At 44.2% G+C, this 17,134-nt stretch overlaps 1 protein-coding gene across 2 annotated transcripts; it reads left to right on the forward strand.

The window, feature by feature from the left end:
* Nucleotides 1-775: 775 nt before the first annotated feature.
* Nucleotides 776-15,364, forward strand: CLDN11 (claudin 11). 2 transcript variants are annotated; one of them, XM_012640224.1, is made up of 3 exons: nt 776-1,157; nt 5,026-5,190; nt 14,761-14,993. In XM_012640224.1, exons 1-3 carry the CDS (start codon nt 932-934, stop codon nt 14,991-14,993), a joined length of 624 nt encoding a protein of 207 aa, XP_012495678.1. In that variant the 5' UTR covers nt 776-931. The 2 variants fall into 2 exon arrangements, with proteins under 2 accessions (XP_012495678.1, XP_012495679.1); XM_012640225.1 differs by lacking the exon at nt 776-1,157 and adding an exon at nt 3,516-3,539 and having other exon boundaries at nt 14,761-15,364.
* The last annotated feature ends 1,770 nt before the right edge of the window (nt 15,365-17,134 follow it).

Below are 17,134 nucleotides of genomic sequence, written 5' to 3' on the forward strand. Positions count from 1 at the left end.
GCCCACGGAGTCCACCCCTTCCTAGCTGTGTGAACTTGGGTAACTAACTTAACCTCTCTCATGCTGTTCCTCTATGTCTAATACGTGTAACTGACGACTGTTCCTGCCACAAAGGTTATGAGAATTAAATACATCTGCATAATACGTAACACAGCTCCACAAATGCGAGTTGCTATTGTTGTCACCCGTACTATGCCTATGTGCCTCTGACGATTTTCCACCGCGGGAAAGCCTCGTTTTCTTTCTACTAGTAACTATGGTATGCTGAGTAGCTCACGTCCCTCAGGGCAGTTATCAGCCCGCCAGTCCTGGGCCGCGGGGACCTGCGCCGGGAGCCCTTGCGAGTGCTCGCGGCCGCAGCCGGGGGAGAGCGAGCGGGGAGAAGATGAGGAGGGATGGAGCGAAACCGAGATGAGAGCGGGGCAGCAAGGAGAGAAGCAAAGCGCAGCAGAACAGAACTCGCGCCTGACACGCGCCCTCTGCGCTCTGCATTTCTTGGACCTGCATCGAATTGTTTTACTCTCCGGCACCGCCTGTGCGCCACCCTCCTGGCGGCGCGGCCAGCTGGCCCCCTCCCTTCAGTGCGCTCCCTTCCACGCTCCACTTCGGACCCCGCCCCGCGATTGGCCGGCCCGATCCGGGGCTGTCGCCGATTGGCGCCCGCCGGCCGGGGCTGCGCGGTTTAAAGAGGGGGCGGGGGTGCGCTGCCCAGCAGCGTTGCTGTCCCGGCTGTCGCGCCGTGCGCCCGCCGCTGTCCTCGCCCTGCGCCCGCCGCTCGGCCTCAGCTGAGCTCGCTGCCTCCACCTCGACTGCCCCGCCTCGGGCCGTCGCCCGCCAGCGGCTCGCGAGAGGTACCAGGGCAGGCGCTGTCCAGCCCAGGGCCGGGGCACAGCCGTGAGGGACGAGGCGCGGGGACGTCCTGGCGGCCACCATGGTGGCCACGTGCCTGCAGGTGGTGGGCTTCGTCACCAGCTTCGTGGGCTGGATTGGCATCATCGTGACCACATCCACCAATGACTGGGTGGTGACTTGCGGCTACACCATCCCCACCTGCCGCAAGCTGGATGAACTGGGCTCCAAGGGGCTGTGGGCTGACTGCGTCATGGCCACGGGGCTGTACCACTGCAAGCCTCTGGTGGACATCCTCATTCTGCCGGGTAAGGACCCCGACCTTGCAAGAGGCTACTCCTACACCCGTGTCGGCTGGGTTAGACGGCGGTCGTAGAAACATTTTGGGGGCTCGAAGTCCTTTGGGCATGGTTTTGACAGACCCAGTCCCAACTTGGTGTAGAAGAACTAGGCGGCCCTGAACTTAACCTTTCTCAGCCTCGGTTTTCTTATCTGAAGTTTGAGATAATAGTGGTAATTTGGCCAGTGGTAACACTAGCCAAGTCGTCTTGAGAATTTAATGAACTGAGACATAGACACTTAGTAGGAACACAGTCCATGTTAATTACCACCTCCCCCTCCCCCCTCAACTGACCAGAAGTACTTCACTGCCCTGCCCGGCCTCCCCCTCCCGCGGGGCCTTGCTTTCCCGTTACATTCCATCCGCAGAGGTGAGAAGAAGAGTGAAACGCAAACTTTCGGGAGATTGGAACAGACTCAGGCTCAGGTTCCCAGTCCTAGTGGGATGGCCGAGGCGCCCTGCCCAGGTTAGGGCCCTCCTAGCTCTGCGCTACCGGTAGCTGAACGATTCACTTCCAAGGGCGTCTCTGGGCTGCCCAGTTTACCGAACCTGAGAGTTGGTTCCCACACGTTCTAGGGTCTGTCTTAGCTTTCCTACAGCCCCCTGCCCCGCACCACCCATCCCCCGCCTGCTGCGGGGGGCCGTCCAACCGCGGAGCTGCAGGGACGTCTGTCTCTGGCTCCGCGCCACTCGGGATGGATTAGGAAGAAAGAGCAGGCAGACCACTGGGGAGACGCAGCGCGCTGAGGGTCGCTCACCCATCCCCCAGCTGTGTCTCAGACTGCGGGGAGGAGGGAAGAACTGACAGACCTTCTCCTTTCCCAACGCGGGCTGGGGGCCACATTTTCACCTGCAGTTTTGATTCAGATTTAAACCAGAGGCCAGTTGGGCAAATGGCAAGGTTGCGGGCACCCCCTCGGGTTTTCTGCTGGGAATCTGTCCTGCCCAGAAGGCTTATCCCTGCCCTGGCTCCTACAAGGTTGCCTTCTGTCGTCCTGGTCTTTGTGAGTTGTGCGCATTTAAGAGCATGCCCCGGTTTCCTGAAGATGGGGAGAACCTGGCCCCGAAGCTGCCAGTCTGGGAGCCCTCCACTTTGGGCCTTCTCCCAGAAGGATCTTTCCTTCACCAGAGACTCTGCTCGCCCTTTCAGACCCCTATTTCACAGTCCTTGCAGTGGGAATGAATCCCTATCCTCCTTGCTGCTCTAGTACTTGTTTCTTATCCCCATCAGGGCACGTTTCATCTTGCTTTTTGTTCACTGTTCCTCAGTCAAGGTCTCCCACTACGTTTTAAATTCCTCACATATATAGACGGTGTTCTATTATTCTCATTGCATCCTCTTGTGGAACCAGCGTCGCCTCTGGCACACAGTAGGTGCACACAGTGCTTATCAGACTTGCCCTACACTATCTTTTCCTTCACTTTGGACTTTCAGAAGGACAGAGATGTGGGGACTCACATCTGGACCCAGTTTCAATTAATGCTGGGTTGGTAGACGTGGGTCAGACTCCGGGATCTAGGGCTCACAAGCTGGACGATTTGGGACAAATCACTAACCTCAATGATCCCCAGTTGTCTTGTTTTAAAAATTAAAATCAAACCAACTACCTACCTTTCTCAATTATTTGAGGATTAAATAAGAAATGCCAACCTTTTTTGATGTAGTGCATGCTCCATAAATGGTAGCTATAATATTTTGTTGAAAGCTGGGCATGGGCTGGGCGCGGTGGCTCACGCCTATAAATCCTAGCACTCTGGGAGGCCGAGGCGGGTGGATCGCTCAAGGTCAGGAGTTCGAGACCAGCCTGAGCAAGAGTGAGACCCCTGTCTCTACTAAAAAATAGAAAGAAATGATCTGGACAATTAAAAATATATATATAAAAATATTAGCCGGGCATGGTGGCGCATGCCTGTAGTCCCAGATACTCGGGAGGCTGAGGCAGAAGGATCGCTTGAGCTCAGGAGTTTGAGGTTGCTGTGAGCTAGGCTGACTCCATGGCACTCTAGCCCCGGCAACAAAGTAAGACTCTGTCTCAAAAAAAAAAAAAAAAAAAAGCTGGGCATAGTATTTGTAGGGACCTTTGACTGAAGCATAAAGTTACTCTTTGCTTCTTTCCCCTGAAGTTAAGTTTACTGAGCATCCAGTGCCAAGTGGTTTGTTTTCAGAGAACAATGACCATCCCTCAGAAGGGAGTGCATTTTAGGGGGGGCCTAATTTCCTACTCTCTTGTCCCTCATATTTTGGGTGGGGGCAGGAACAATCCTCAGTCTCCATCTTTTGATTTGCAGATATGGCCTTGGCACTGTAGCACGTGGACAGGCTCTGTTGCTAGTTGACTGCCTCCTTTGTGTGGACACTGGCTCTCCTACAAGCTGGGAGAGCACAGGGCTGGGTCAGGGGCTGAGCTTCAGACTTCCTGTGGCTCCTCTCTGGGGGTCTTCAAGTTAGCAGATACTTAATTGATCGATCATCCTTAATTCTGAAGGACCTGAGATGGGCAGTGGTTGGGAGAGGACCCTTGTGAAGTCTGAGTTGTGGCAAAACATACCTTGCTAAAAGACAATGTTGAAGTTAAGTCTTTGTGCACAAGTCAGGGTCCTGGTGTGTGAGGAAGAAGTTGGGGCTAAGTTTTTGGCTTTGCCACTAACTCTGCCTCACCCTCTGAGCCAGAAAGGGAGAGTAATAAATGCAACCTTTTTTTTCTTTAAGAGGGGGAGCGTGTTTTAATGAGAAACATTAAATTTAAAAGGGAGCCAATAAATTTCAGTCTGTGAAATTCTAGCATCTTGTCAGACTTATTCTATATAAGTATTGCACATATTGTATTCTGTTTCTTAATGAAGTCCATTACTTGGCATTTTACTTGACAGTATAAAGTTCAGTTAGTTTTGCTGCACTCTTTTATTATGCAATTCACTACTCCTTCATTCGTAATTGTTTGTTTCCATGATCCAGCCCTGAATACCCAGGCAGGTATCTGCCTTCCAGGAGTCCTCAGGGCTGGAGAGATGTCTGTTAAGCAATGACGATGGGCAGCTGGGGAGGCATTCCCAGGGCTGCGTGGGTGAGGCAGGAGAGGAGCCCAACCCTCTACAGGGGGCAAGATCTCTGAGGACAGCAGCCTCTAGGGAGATAGCAAAGAGAGGAAGCCTGAGTCTTGGCTTAGTCTAAGTTAGGGCCATACATGATTCATACCCAATGTGAATTAAAAGCACACAGTTAGGACAAAATCACCCAGTACACTTGGAGATAAAAGTACTGCACAGACACAGACTATTAACACCGATAATAATAACTCATCTTTTTTTCGAGTATTTACTATAGGCACTGTTTTCAGCACTGCATGAAACAACTGATTTAATCTTGAGTAGAATTCTATTAGAGACATGTAGGTGCTGTTATTATTTTTACTCTGTAGATGAGGAAAGTAAGACATAGCAGTTAGGTAACTTGCCCAAGTTCACACCGGTAGGGCATATCAATAGCAGACCGGAACAAACACACTCCATCACAGAAGACATTGGAAGATTTGAGTTTTCATTTGAATGTTCCCAAGGTGGTATAATAATACAAATGGGCTCCTGGCCCCTCTGTCCTGGAGGCTTGGCCAAGTGGGTCTAAACTAGGGATCCCCATTTAGTCTCTCCAACCCCGTTTCTTCTTGCTGAGTTGCTTCAAAAGTTGAAAGTGCTTAGTGATCTTGGATGACACGTTCTAAGTCCTGAGATGGGGCAAGAGGGAGGAAGGGAGGTGGTGCTGAACTCCCATGAGGCAGGGCTGAGGAACTGAGAGGACCCACGGTTTAACCCCATCCTGTCTGCTCTCTTGTTCCCAGGCTACGTGCAGGCTTGCCGAGCCCTGATGATTGCCGCCTCAGTGCTGGGGCTGCCGGCCATCTTGCTGCTGCTGACCGTTCTCCCCTGCATCCGAATGGGCCAGGAGCCTGGTGTGGCCAAGTACAGGCGAGCCCAGCTGGCTGGTGTTATGCTCATTCTGCTGGGTAAGACAGCTTTATGGCACCACACCTCTGAGTGAACCCGATGGATCTCAAATCTGTGGTCGGTTGCTGCTTCTTCGAGTTCAAGAGACATGTGAAAGGAAATGGACTGAGTCCACTGGGGAAGGGACCCCCACAATCCATACTCCTTTGTATTTCACTGGCAGTTCACACGGAGGGATTAGTAATGTTTGGTGTGGGGGGTGGGTGGGGGTCACTGAACATGAAAATTAGTTTAAAAAGAAAAATAAAAATATTTTAAGGGCAGGAAATACCTAAGGGAAAGACCAGAAGGACAGAAGAGAGCTACGTGGTGGCTCTCTACTCAGGCTTCACAGTGGAATTCCTTTTAGCACACCTATGCCCAGCTCCCACAGCAAATCAAGTGAATCAGAATTTTCTGGGGATCAGGCCAAGCAAAGATATTTTTTGAAAGCTGCCCAGGTGATGCTCATGTGCGGCCAAGATTGAGAATCTCAATTAATATATAAAGAAAGAATAGAGAAAGAGGAGGGTGAGAGAAGAGTAAGGTGTTGAGGGTGGTAGATCACCAGGTAAGGATTCCATCTTTTATTGAGCAAGCGTTCCCTGAGCACATGGGTCAGGCTCTGTGGTAGACGCTGAGGTTACTGGGGAAAGGCAGTGTCTGCTCTGAGTGAACCTGGACATTTCGGTAGAGTGTGGTGTGTGCTCATCTAACAAAGATACATGGGCTGTGCACACAATAGGAAGGCACCTGACCTAGACTGGATGAATTTCCAATGAGTTTCCGGAGCAGAGGAACCCAGAGAAGAGCCTGTGACTTGAAGAGTAGGTGGTCAGGTCATGGATTGCAGGAAGGACAGTACAGGCCAAGGAAATGGCATGTGCTCGTTCGGTTTTGCTGATTACACCTGCACACAACAGGGCTCGATTTAACAACCTATGGAATCTCTTTAGGGATTTCATTTCTCTCCATTTTTTTTTTCTTGGATGCTAATTCTATCAGCACACTCTAAATCCTAATAGAGGATATGAATTATAAGAACAGCTGCTCTTGTTGCAAAGTACAGATATCAGTGAGAGGAAACTGAGTTGGAAATGGGTTAGACATGAAATCACATTCTCCTGAGACAAGGAATTCACATCCCCAAATTGGCACATCAGATCATGTGCTTGAGGGGGAAGTGGAAGGGGCCTGTGTGGGTCAATGCCACTTAGTGATGGTCACCTCCCACCTGGAGCCCTCTCCCACACGGTGACACCCATGAGGTGAGGGGACATGAGAGGTGGGGTGCCATTTCCCAGGATTGCAGAGGGATGGAGGTTTGCAGGGGTTTGTGAAGCCATGGATAATTCAGGGGGAGGATGTGTGTGTGTGTGTGTGTGTGTGTGTGTGTGTGTGTGTTACAGGAATGAAAAGACCACTGTAATTCCCAAAGAAGAATCTGGGCATGGAAATTTTGATTCCAGCCACAAAGAATTTGTGTGCCAGAGCCACACATGAGACACGTAATCAGTGTCCTGTGCTTTATCTAACTCACTCGTGTGGGCTTTTCGGTGGTCAGATCTTTGTGTTCAATTCCCTTTCCAACGGGAAGGCCAAAGCTCTAAAAGTCAACTGGGTTTGCAGAATCCACGTGAACCCTTCTCATCCCAGACACTTGCTGTTTTTTGTTACTTTCCTCACATTCTCACAGAAGCCCCTGAAGGCTCTCTTGGTCTCTGAGGATGGTAGAGCCAAAGGATGGGTCTGTTGTGTTAGGTGCTCATCTTTAGAAATTCTGATCTTCCATGTGAGAGTCACAGTTTCCACAAGTAAAAGAATATATTAAAACAAACAAACAAACCCAGTGGAAAATAGAGGCACAAAAACAAACATGTAGATGAATTGGTTTTTAAAAAGAAACGCCTAAAAACAACTGAATTGTTTAGTTGAATAACCAGTGTTATGAAAAAAAAAAATAAAGCAGGCTGGGCTTGGTGGCTCATGCCTGTATTTTCAGCACTTTAGGAGGTCAAACGGGAGGATCGATTGAGGCCAGGAGTTTGAGACCAGCCTGGGCAACATAGCCAGACTCTATCTCTACTAAAATTAACAAACCAGCTGGGCATGGTCCCAGCTACGTCGGAGGCTGAGGAGGGAAGATCATCTGAGTCCAGGAGTTTGAGTTTGAGCCTACAGTGATCTATGATCCTGCCACTCCAGTGCCACTTGCACTCCAGCCTGGGCAACAGAGAGACCCTGTATGTAAATAAAAAAAGCAACCAGTGGTTTGAGATTTCCTAGCTGAATTAGTTTTTCTTTATTTTTTAAAAGTGGGTTGGTGTAGATAGAATCATAGATGAGGAAGGTGAGCTGGGGCCAGGTGGTGGGTGTGAGTCCCTCAGTCCCTATTTGCCTGCCTGGAGGGAAATCATGGGGGAAACTGGGCATCAAGTGATCCGACCCCACCAAGGAGGCTGCACCTCTCTGGCCCCTCACCATTTGGATGGGATTAGGGGCCCCTCATGGCCCTTGGACAGCTTTGCATTTCCAATATCGTCTGCCTCCTCTTTGCTTCTGTCTGCATTTGTTTCTCAGCGGTTGGCTGTTGTTTTGACTGTGGAAATGTAAAGCTCATTGTCTCAAGTGTGGCACCTGTGATCTCCTCTAGGTTCTCTCACCATGGAGCCCCGAGTGCCTTGTTTTCCCCTGTTGGCAGTGGAGGGGAGGAGGAAGAGAGAGAGAGAAAGAGAGAGAGAGTGAAGGCTCCCTTTGTGTTTCTGTGGACCAGTTTCTGCCACTCTCTGGGGACAAGCCAGTGTGGGCCTGTGCTGGGTCCCAGGGTCACCGAACAGGGCTCCAGCTGAGGTGCGGCTGCTGACTAAAGGGGATGAGGCACCCCTGGGGCTCGGGGGCCTGGGAACTGGACAGTGTTATAGCTAGTCTTCGTATGAAAACTGTGAACACTATTAATTAACCTTGGTTTTTCCTGATCCTGAAAACCTGTAATTATTTTTCTGAAAGCTTAAAAAAATTGTCTGTCGTACAACTTTATCTTCTCAGCAGTCTAAGTTTAATGGTGTGAGGATTTGGTTCCTGCTGTGGGGGAAGAAAAAGGAGCCTGATGCTGCTGGCTTCTTAAGCCAGATGAGTAGCACCAGGAGCAGCAGGCTTCTCAGATCTGGGTGGATCTGAGGCTAAGCTGCTCTGTGCGTGGCCTTTCAAGGGTCCCTGCCAAGGCAGGAGGTGCCTGTGCCCCGAATTGTTTTATCTTATCAGTTGGAGTCAGACCCAACTGTACTGAATCTAGAATCTACTACTTTCTAGCTGTGTGAACTGGGGCAGTTACTTAATGTCTTGATCCTTTTTACAAAATGGGAACGATAATACCTATTTCACAGGTTGGTAAGATCGGTGAAATGATGTATGCAAATTATTTAGCATGATATCTGGCACATAGTAAATGCTCAATAAATGGTTGCTATTATTATTACTATTGTTGATTAGAGGAAATAGTGACCTAACCCAGAGGGCAATGGATATTCTTCTAATCATGATTTCTGCAGAGTCATCTTCATACATGAAACTGGTGAGGAAAGACAATAACCTTTTTTTGGAAATACCACTTTTATCCTGGCCTAATGGAAATATTTCCTTTGTTTACTTTATAGAAACCAGAGTGTGGGGATCGATAGTTAGAGTTTTTGCTTATTCCTTTATGAAAGGCTACATTAAGTTACCCTACTGAAAATCTTGAATCTTAGCTCTGATTCAGTCTCATTCTCACCTTACTACAAGCTAGAAAATACTTTATCTGGGTATTTTTAGGGATTGTGGTAGAGAATAGAACGTGAGGACGTGTACTTCCTAAGTGGAATACTTTCATCTTCTCTTCTTCCTTATTTGTGGGAAAAAGTTATTTTATCTTGGAACGTCTGGGTTAATAGTGAAATTGCAGTAAATCACAGGGTAGGTACAAATGCAGGCCACACTGAACTTGTCACACACTCAGAATCCGAAGTCCTACAGGGAAAAGGAGCCCTTGGATGCTTCCCAGTAGGATGCCTGTAATCCCAGGGCTTTAAGAGCACAGTTAGAAAACTCCTCCTCTGAACTCATTAGTTTTATACAAACAAGTCCTTAATCTAAATAAAACTGCATATGGACAGTGGAAAGGATGTGGCATGTTAGTATGATTGTGGCTAGAAATGACTTCATCAGTAAAATTGGAGGCACTAAATGCTTTATGAGTTCCTCCTGTGTCTAAATTCCATGATTAAAAAAGATTAACAAATAACGACAAGGCTGCTTTTTAAAAAGGCTATAGGGAAAAAAATGATAATGATGCATGGAATAGAAATAAAGGGAAAAATGTTGAAATCAGGCCAGGAAAATAATGTACTCAAATATTCCATTGATTTGATGATTGTAGCTGTGTTTTCTTAAGTCAACATTTTAGAGAATGGAAAATTAAAAAAAAGAAAAACTGAACATTTTTTAGTTTCAAATGATAAGAAAACAAGTAAATATGACTCCAACCAACAGCTCATTAGACATTTCGTTACTTGTTGCCTTAACTGGCTTCTTTGTGAAAAGCTAAAATTAATTGCCACTTAGGTCATATGTTATAATAGTATTGATTGTAGAAGACAGTGTTCAATATATTGTAAAATGTTAGATGGAGGAGGTCTTAAAACATTTTTTTTTTTTTTTTCGAGACAGGGTCTTGCTCTGTTGCCCAGGCTAGAGTGCCATGGTGTCATCATAGCTCACTGCAACCTCAAACTCCTGAGCTCAAGCCATTCTCCTGCCTCAGCCTCTCGAGTAGCTGGAACTACAGGCACATGCTACGATGCCTACCTAATTTTTATGTTTTCGGTAGAGATGGGGTTTCGCTCTTTCTCAGGCTGCTCCTGAACACTTGAGCTCAAGTGATCCTCCCGCCTCAGCCTCCCAGAGTGCTAAGATTACAGGAGTGAGCCACTAAGCCCAGCCTAAAAATGTTCTTATTGTGGGAAATTTCGAACCTATACAAAATTAGACAGAATAGTGTAATAACCGCCTCCTAACCCAAACTCCTTCTCTGTAACGATTCAGTCATGGATTATATGCTTCATCTTTCCATGTCTCCATTTCTTCCAGTCCCCGGATTTTTTAAAGCAAATCTCAATTTTGCTCTGTGCTGGAAATGGTGCTTTTAAAAGTCCTTTCAGTGGAAAGTGACAAAGCCTTGTAAAAAGATGTGTTCATTGGAGAAAGGAAGAAATGTCAGTGTCTGGTGATCTTGTCTTTCTCTGTCTCTTGCCTGTCTGTCTGTTGCTTTTTCTCTCTCTCTCAGTAGTTAGCTCCAAAGTCAAACATACCTGTATCAATTTTAACTTCCTCACATTTCATTTAATTCCATATATTATCGTGTCATTTAATCTCTAAAGAGATTAAAAACTACACTTCCATTTCATTGCTCTAAAATTGCCTTCTAAATCAGGTGCGGTGGCTCACACCTGTAATCCCAGCACTTTGGGAGGCCAAGGCAGGAGGATCACTTGAGCCCAGGAGTTCAACACTAGTCTGGGCAACATAGTAAGATCTCCATCTCTACAAAAAATATAAAAAATTAGCTAGGTGTGGTGGTACATGCCTATAGTCCCACCTACGTGAGAGGCTGAGGTGGGAGGATCCCTTGAGCCCTGGAGTTCAAGGCTGCAGTGAGCTATGATTGTGCCATTGCACTGTAGGCTGGGCAACAGAGCCAGACCCCCTGTTTCTTAAAAAATAAAAATAAAAAATAAATAAAATAAAATTACCTTCCCAAATATTTTCTGTGCTTGATCACATCAAGATCATTGTTAATTTTTATCAAGGGTGTATCCTACCAATTAAAGAACACATTGTATTACATTATTTGAAACTTGGTCTCAAAAGACACAAACAATTTTATGCTTTGAAGAACAAGAAATCCTACTTACAAGAGGACCAAGTCCAGGTGAATCTGTGTCTACATGGTGAATTTTTCTTCTCCCTTTTCTCCCCTTTTCTTCTTTTCCTTTTTAGCTAAGAATAACCCTAATTTTTACTTTCCGTTTTCCAAAAACAAATGGCAGATCCCCCTCCTCCTGCCCTTGTGCAGTTAACTACTACATCTTCTGAAGGTAAAAGAGGAGAAAGAGACTGAAAAATCTGAGTGCTAAAATTACTCTGTCTTGTTTTTAGAAACTTAATTTAAAAATAAATTCTGATTATGGTAAAAATAAAATAACCCAAATTCCCTTTATAGTTCTTCAATTTTCTTTAACTTAAGGTAACTATGACTTTTCAGAAAAACATTTTATTTTCCCCTAGTAACTAAGGGAACCATTTGAAACTCTTTTTTGGGGGGAATCTGCAAATAAAAATAAATGTAGCAGGCTTTCTGTGTCTTTAAGAAAGCCAAAAATTCTTGCCAGTTCTATTACTATTTCACATTTTTTAAGTTAAGTAATGATTTGACTTGCATTTTTAACTTTACCAGTCAAAACATATCTCTTTCTCCCTTCAAACCATTGCTGAACTTGAGTAAATTCTCCTTTTTTGGTTTCTAAACATTTTTCGTTTTGAGTTCAATCAAAGGTCACTGTTTCCAGTGAGCCTCTCATTTCCTTTCATGTTGTGTGGTAGTCTGTCATTTTTTAGTGGTTTTGATGTGGTTCATCTTTGAGAGCCACAGGAATTCCACCCAGGGATCATTTGTCTCCTAGGAAGTAAAGAGCCGCTGGTACTCATTTGCTTCATTTTGCATGAATTATGAAAGAGGGAGATCTTTAATGAGGTAAATGATGAGCTTGTGACTTTCAGTGCATTAAAGTCACAATAAGGTTTTATGATTTTGGAAGTCAGTTTTAGTGTGTATGAAGTAGAAAGTAGACTTGAAATGAGACTTCATCTCATCCATCCTTCCATCCTTCCATCTGTCCACCCATTCCCTCATTCAGCCCTGTGAGAGTCATTGGATACATATTTAGACATTTTTCTGATTTTTTCTTTTTCTAATTAATTATATTGGAATAAAATCTAACAAAATCCTCAAAACACTCAAAACCAAGATTGACGGTTACTTTTGGGATATTGAGCCTGATAGCCTTGTTTTATTATTTGCTTAGGAAAAGGGGAAAAATTAAATGAATTTAGAGGCAGTTTCTTGTCTTACTCTATGAAATCTAAACCAAATATGAAAGTTAAGTGAGGTTTACATTAGAGGCGAGGAATGCTTTCATGCATGTGTGTGTGTGGATGTGCTGTATGTGTAAATACAAAGGAGTTGAAAATGTAAAATTTAATTTGAACAATGAGCTGTTTTGAAACCAGTTGATTGTTTATAGGAAAAATTGGTTGTATTGAACCAAATTAGTTGCTTGGGAATTAAATTTCTTTTTGCTATAGAATTCAGCTTTTCGCTCCTCTCCTTTTTCCTCTAAACAAGCCTGGTGCTTGGAAGCCTTTGCTAGGTTGCTGGTTTTGCCCATAGCAGAACGAATGCCCACTTTTGGAGTCTAGGTAGGGGTGTGTGGCTAGATTCTGTATCGCTGTGGGGAATCTTTAGCAATTCTCTCTGGCTGAAACACTCTAGGAGAGGATATCTGTCCTGATAGAGAAAAAGGTGTACCTTTTTCTCTGTGCCATGTTGAAAGTATGACTATAATAATAGCCAAGCAGTTCTCCCAACTGCCTGATTGGAATCGGTGGCCAGAGGAAGAGAAAGAAAAAGACTTTCCCCTATATCTGAGGTTTTCCAAACCCTGGGCTGGAAAGGGAGGACTCAGATAAATATTGGTCTTCTTGAACATTCTATTCACAGAAGGAGAATATTTAATACATCTTCTCATGGTATCTCATATGAAAATATTACAGAAGCTGGCATGATTGTGCTTCCTTCTTTAAGAAAAAGGAACCCGTTAGCGTATAGATAGATTTTAGCTTCTTAGATAATCTTTACACAATTAATGGAGTGAATTTGGGCTATTAGAAAGCCAGTCCGGGCAATTCAAAGGCCCCCAAATTTACTCTCTTCCTTCTGACTTCCCCTTGGGATCTATACTTCTAAGGATAGGAATCACATCTATTTGTGTATATCTATATTCAGCTTGTGGGGTTGGGCTTAGTCTGCTGTCAACAAAAACGTATATTACAAGCTACACAAATGCAATGAGATAGTTTAAAAGGTCTTTCAAATGGGTAAGACAAATCTTTTTTTCAGTTTAGATTTGAGTGCTTGTGTTAAAGAAAGTATATTTCTTCTCTGTGGGTATAGAGAGTAAGTTAGAAAATCACTCAGTATGAATAGAAGTCAGAAAAAAGTTGCTGGGTTGAAAATGACAAGGGTACCCCAGGTGGTACCCAAACACCAGACTGGCAATACAATGCCCTGTTTTGAATTCACTGATGGCTTTTGTGGTTAACAATTGGAACCCTCATTGTTATTTTTATGTCTGCCAACTTTAATGTGCCATCTCAACTTAAAGGAGGTTATGGAGTTACTTGTCTAGAACTGTGTTGTTCAGTACAGTAGGCACTGGCCGCATGTGGCCATTAAAATTAAAATTAAAATTAAAAATTCAGTTCTTCATCTCATTAGCCTCATGACATATGTTCCATGGCCCCATGTAGCCGGTGGCTACTCTATTTGGCAGTGCTAGTCTAGAGGTTTAAAAACATTTTTTAAGTCTTTATAGGCTGCTGCCTGCCTTTGTTTTGTTACTTTGTTTATAAAGAGGTGAAAAACTAAATGATATAGAAGCTATTTCTTATCTTATTCTATAAAATCTAAACCGATTTGAAGGTTAGACTGATTGGTACAGGATCATAAAGTCCTACCATTTTGATCCCTCACAACAAATATCATCACCACAAAACACTTGAATGGGTGAATTCTTTTACCCATTGGGATTTTGTGTTGGGATTTTGTGGTTGTGAAAAGCATGGCACAAACTCATACTTTTGTCTGATACTCCACTGAAGTCTAGCTGTATTCACCCCAGCAAGAGAAATTTCAGAGCTTCTTCAGGCTTTTGTAATGTAAATTGACCAAACTGAAAAAATAGATTGGAAAATTGAGGTGGGCATCACCCTGTTTCTCACCCCTGAATAGCGCAGGTTATTCAGTCATTCAATTAGCATACATTAAACAAATATTAGGTGCCTGGTACCGAGCTAAAACTTGAGTTTGCAGATATAAGACATGGCCCTTGTCTTCAAGGAACTCAGAGCCTGGAATGAGAAATAGACATGTAAAGAGATAATTATAATACAGTTAGGTAAGTATAACTATAGAATTATAACTACAAGAATTTTTGGACTTTAACGATTTATTTCTAGGTTTTTACATTGGAGTTCTTTTGTGTCCACTGCCTCCTGTTGAAAAAAATAAGGACCCAGCAGTTTGACACAAGGTTTTAGTTGGCTTGTTCTATAAATGCCAACCTGGAGGTTCAGATTGCCGAGGGAGCACAGCTGTGTATCAGAGTTTTTGGAGCTGGTTGGAAGCCAGAAGGGTGTGTATCTGGAAAGAACAGGCCTGCCCGCTGGCTTGGTGTGTGGTGGGTACGCCAGTCACGGCTCTCTCCGTGTCTCCACAGCTCTCTGCGCCATCGTGGCCACCATCTGGTTCCCTGTGTGTGCCCACCGTGAGACCACCATCGTGAGCTTTGGCTACTCCCTGTATGCAGGCTGGATTGGTGCTGTGCTGTGCCTTGTGGGTGGCTGTGTCATCATCTGCTGCGCCGGGGATGCCCAGGCATTTGGTGAAAACCGTTTCTACTATTCTTCGGGCTCCAGCTCCCCAACTCATGCCAAGAGTGCCCACGTATAAGAGGGCGGCCAGGCTGCCCATGGAGGTGCTGTCGATACTGGGCCTATGGCCCTAGGTTTGCTTGCCACAGTGGGGGAAAGCCCACTCCTCTGCCAGGCTCTAAAGCCAAAGGTCTAGAAAAGCATCCTGTCTGGCATTTCGTAGTCTTAACTCCCTCCCCCCATCTTTTGGTTGCCTTAAAAGAAATCTCTAGCTCATATAATGCCCTCACATATTTCTCATGGCACTGCCCACTATTAGCTCTTTTCTTGGGCATTCCTTTGTTGTTTATTAAAAAGATTATGTATATATATTTTGTTTCTCTCTAAATTTCAAATGTCTTGCAAACATTGCTGAGTTGGGTGGGGGTGGGGAAGAGAAATAAAAGACACTTTTCAAACTGTTACAGATGACAATGGGAGCCTCATAAAGATGCCTCTCTGTTTCCTCCCTCCTCTTCAGTTCCAGAGTCATTTACTTTCAGGAGATACAAAAAGATAGAATTGGGCCCATGGGGTGGGAGAGGGAGGGGAATCCTTGGAACTTTCTCTCCATGGGAAAGTTTCTCTTTTGTAAGTTGAGGGCAAGGGTGGGGATATTTTTTAGTTTGTGATTTTACATTTTATCTGTACATACTTTTTCAAGATCATTTTTATAACCATGGTTTTCCTGAAATTCTCAATTCATCAGTATGAAGGAAATGTACCAACTAGACTTCAATTATGCAATAGATAACAGTGAGTATAACTTTAACAGACATTCCACAAAATATTTTTGATTTTCAGATTTGTATGATATAGTTTTTAATACTAGATTTTCCTATGCTTCAACTTACATTTTTAAAGCTTTTTTCCCTTTCTCTCTCTATTTTCATTCTGTTTGCCATCTTGAAGTGATGTTGTTTAACATAAATTGTACTGTTGAATTTGGCTTTACGGGTGTAAACACTGATGGTATATCAGTATCTGAGACCCCAAACTCTCCAAACACTGATGGTGCATTTTGTTCTTTAAGTGAAATCTGTGCAATAAAATAACAGACTGTCTGCAAAACTGGCCTTTAATCTTCTGTTGTATCCAGAGGTATCATTATTGATTTTAAAAAATCTTGTTCATCTCTACTGGTAATTTACAGGGACCCTGATCAGAGATTCAAGACCTAGTCATTCTGCATTGCCCTGAATAATTAAAAGGTTGTATTTTATTCATGATATCATGTTGATAATATGTAGTCATAAAAATGTAACCTAGATGCTCTCTGGGTTTCTTAAATGGAGTGACTTTATGGCATCATTAATTCATAGATAAATGGGCAGCAATCAGAAACCAAGTTCTAAGTACTATGCAGTTAAACTCCTTTGTCTGCTTTGAACACTTAATAAAGGAATTGGGTAGGTATAAATGGAGAATTAAACCTATTTCATGGGTTCTTTAAGTAGTAATGTCTAAACACATTTTGTGCAAACATATACATGTAGATGTTTGCAAATTTTGGACAAAGACACGCTAAACTGATTGTTATTTGTTTTCCATCCCCAAAAGTCTGTCCAGTTATGGGCTTGGCCAGGCGTGGTGGCTCACACTGGTAATCCTAGTACTTTGGGAGGCAGAGGTGGGAGGATTGCTTGAGGCCAGGAGTTCAAGACCAGCCTGAGCAAGAGTGAGACCCTGTCTTTATAAAAAATAGAAAAAATTACTGAGGCCTGGTGGCACTTGCCTGTAGTTCCTGCTACTCAGGAGGCTGAGATCACTTGAGCCCAGAAGTTTGAGATTGCAGTGAGTGATGATGATGTGACTTCACTCTAGCCGGGCAACAGAGTGAGACCCTGTCTCATCCCCTCTGCTCCCTACCCCCAAAAGTTATGGGCTTGCTCTAACAAAACAGATTATAATCTATTTTGGCAGACTTTTTCCAAATAAAATACTAATTTCATTAGCTGATAATATAATAATTGGCAAACATTTCCTCTTTGGAAATATCCATTTGGGCTGCTCATTTTGCAGAATTTTGCATACATTAGATTATAACCTGGTGGAAACTATTTCTAAATTACTTATATAGAAAAGATTATCTTTATTGACTAAAATATTTGCTAAGCTATAATATAGTTTTTCTAAGGATATAAGTCATGTGATTATGTTGGAGGACCCTTCCTACCTCAC

The sequence above is a fragment of the Propithecus coquereli genome, unplaced genomic scaffold (genome assembly GCF_000956105.1).
Source record: "Propithecus coquereli isolate 6110/MARCELLA unplaced genomic scaffold, Pcoq_1.0 Scaffold15, whole genome shotgun sequence".
NCBI lineage: Eukaryota > Metazoa > Chordata > Mammalia > Primates > Indriidae > Propithecus > Propithecus coquereli.

Bases quoted from the DNA above. Each gene is read 5' to 3' on its own strand.
- CLDN11 (XM_012640224.1), top strand. From the start codon at position 932: ATGGTGGCCACGTGCCTGCAGGTGGTGGGCTTCGTCACCAGCTTCGTG. The intron at 1,158-5,025 runs GTAAGGACCCCG...TCTTGTTCCCAG, and splicing joins GGACATCCTCATTCTGCCGG to GCTACGTGCAGGCTTGCCGA. The intron at 5,191-14,760 runs GTAAGACAGCTT...GTGTCTCCACAG, and splicing joins TGTTATGCTCATTCTGCTGG to CTCTCTGCGCCATCGTGGCC.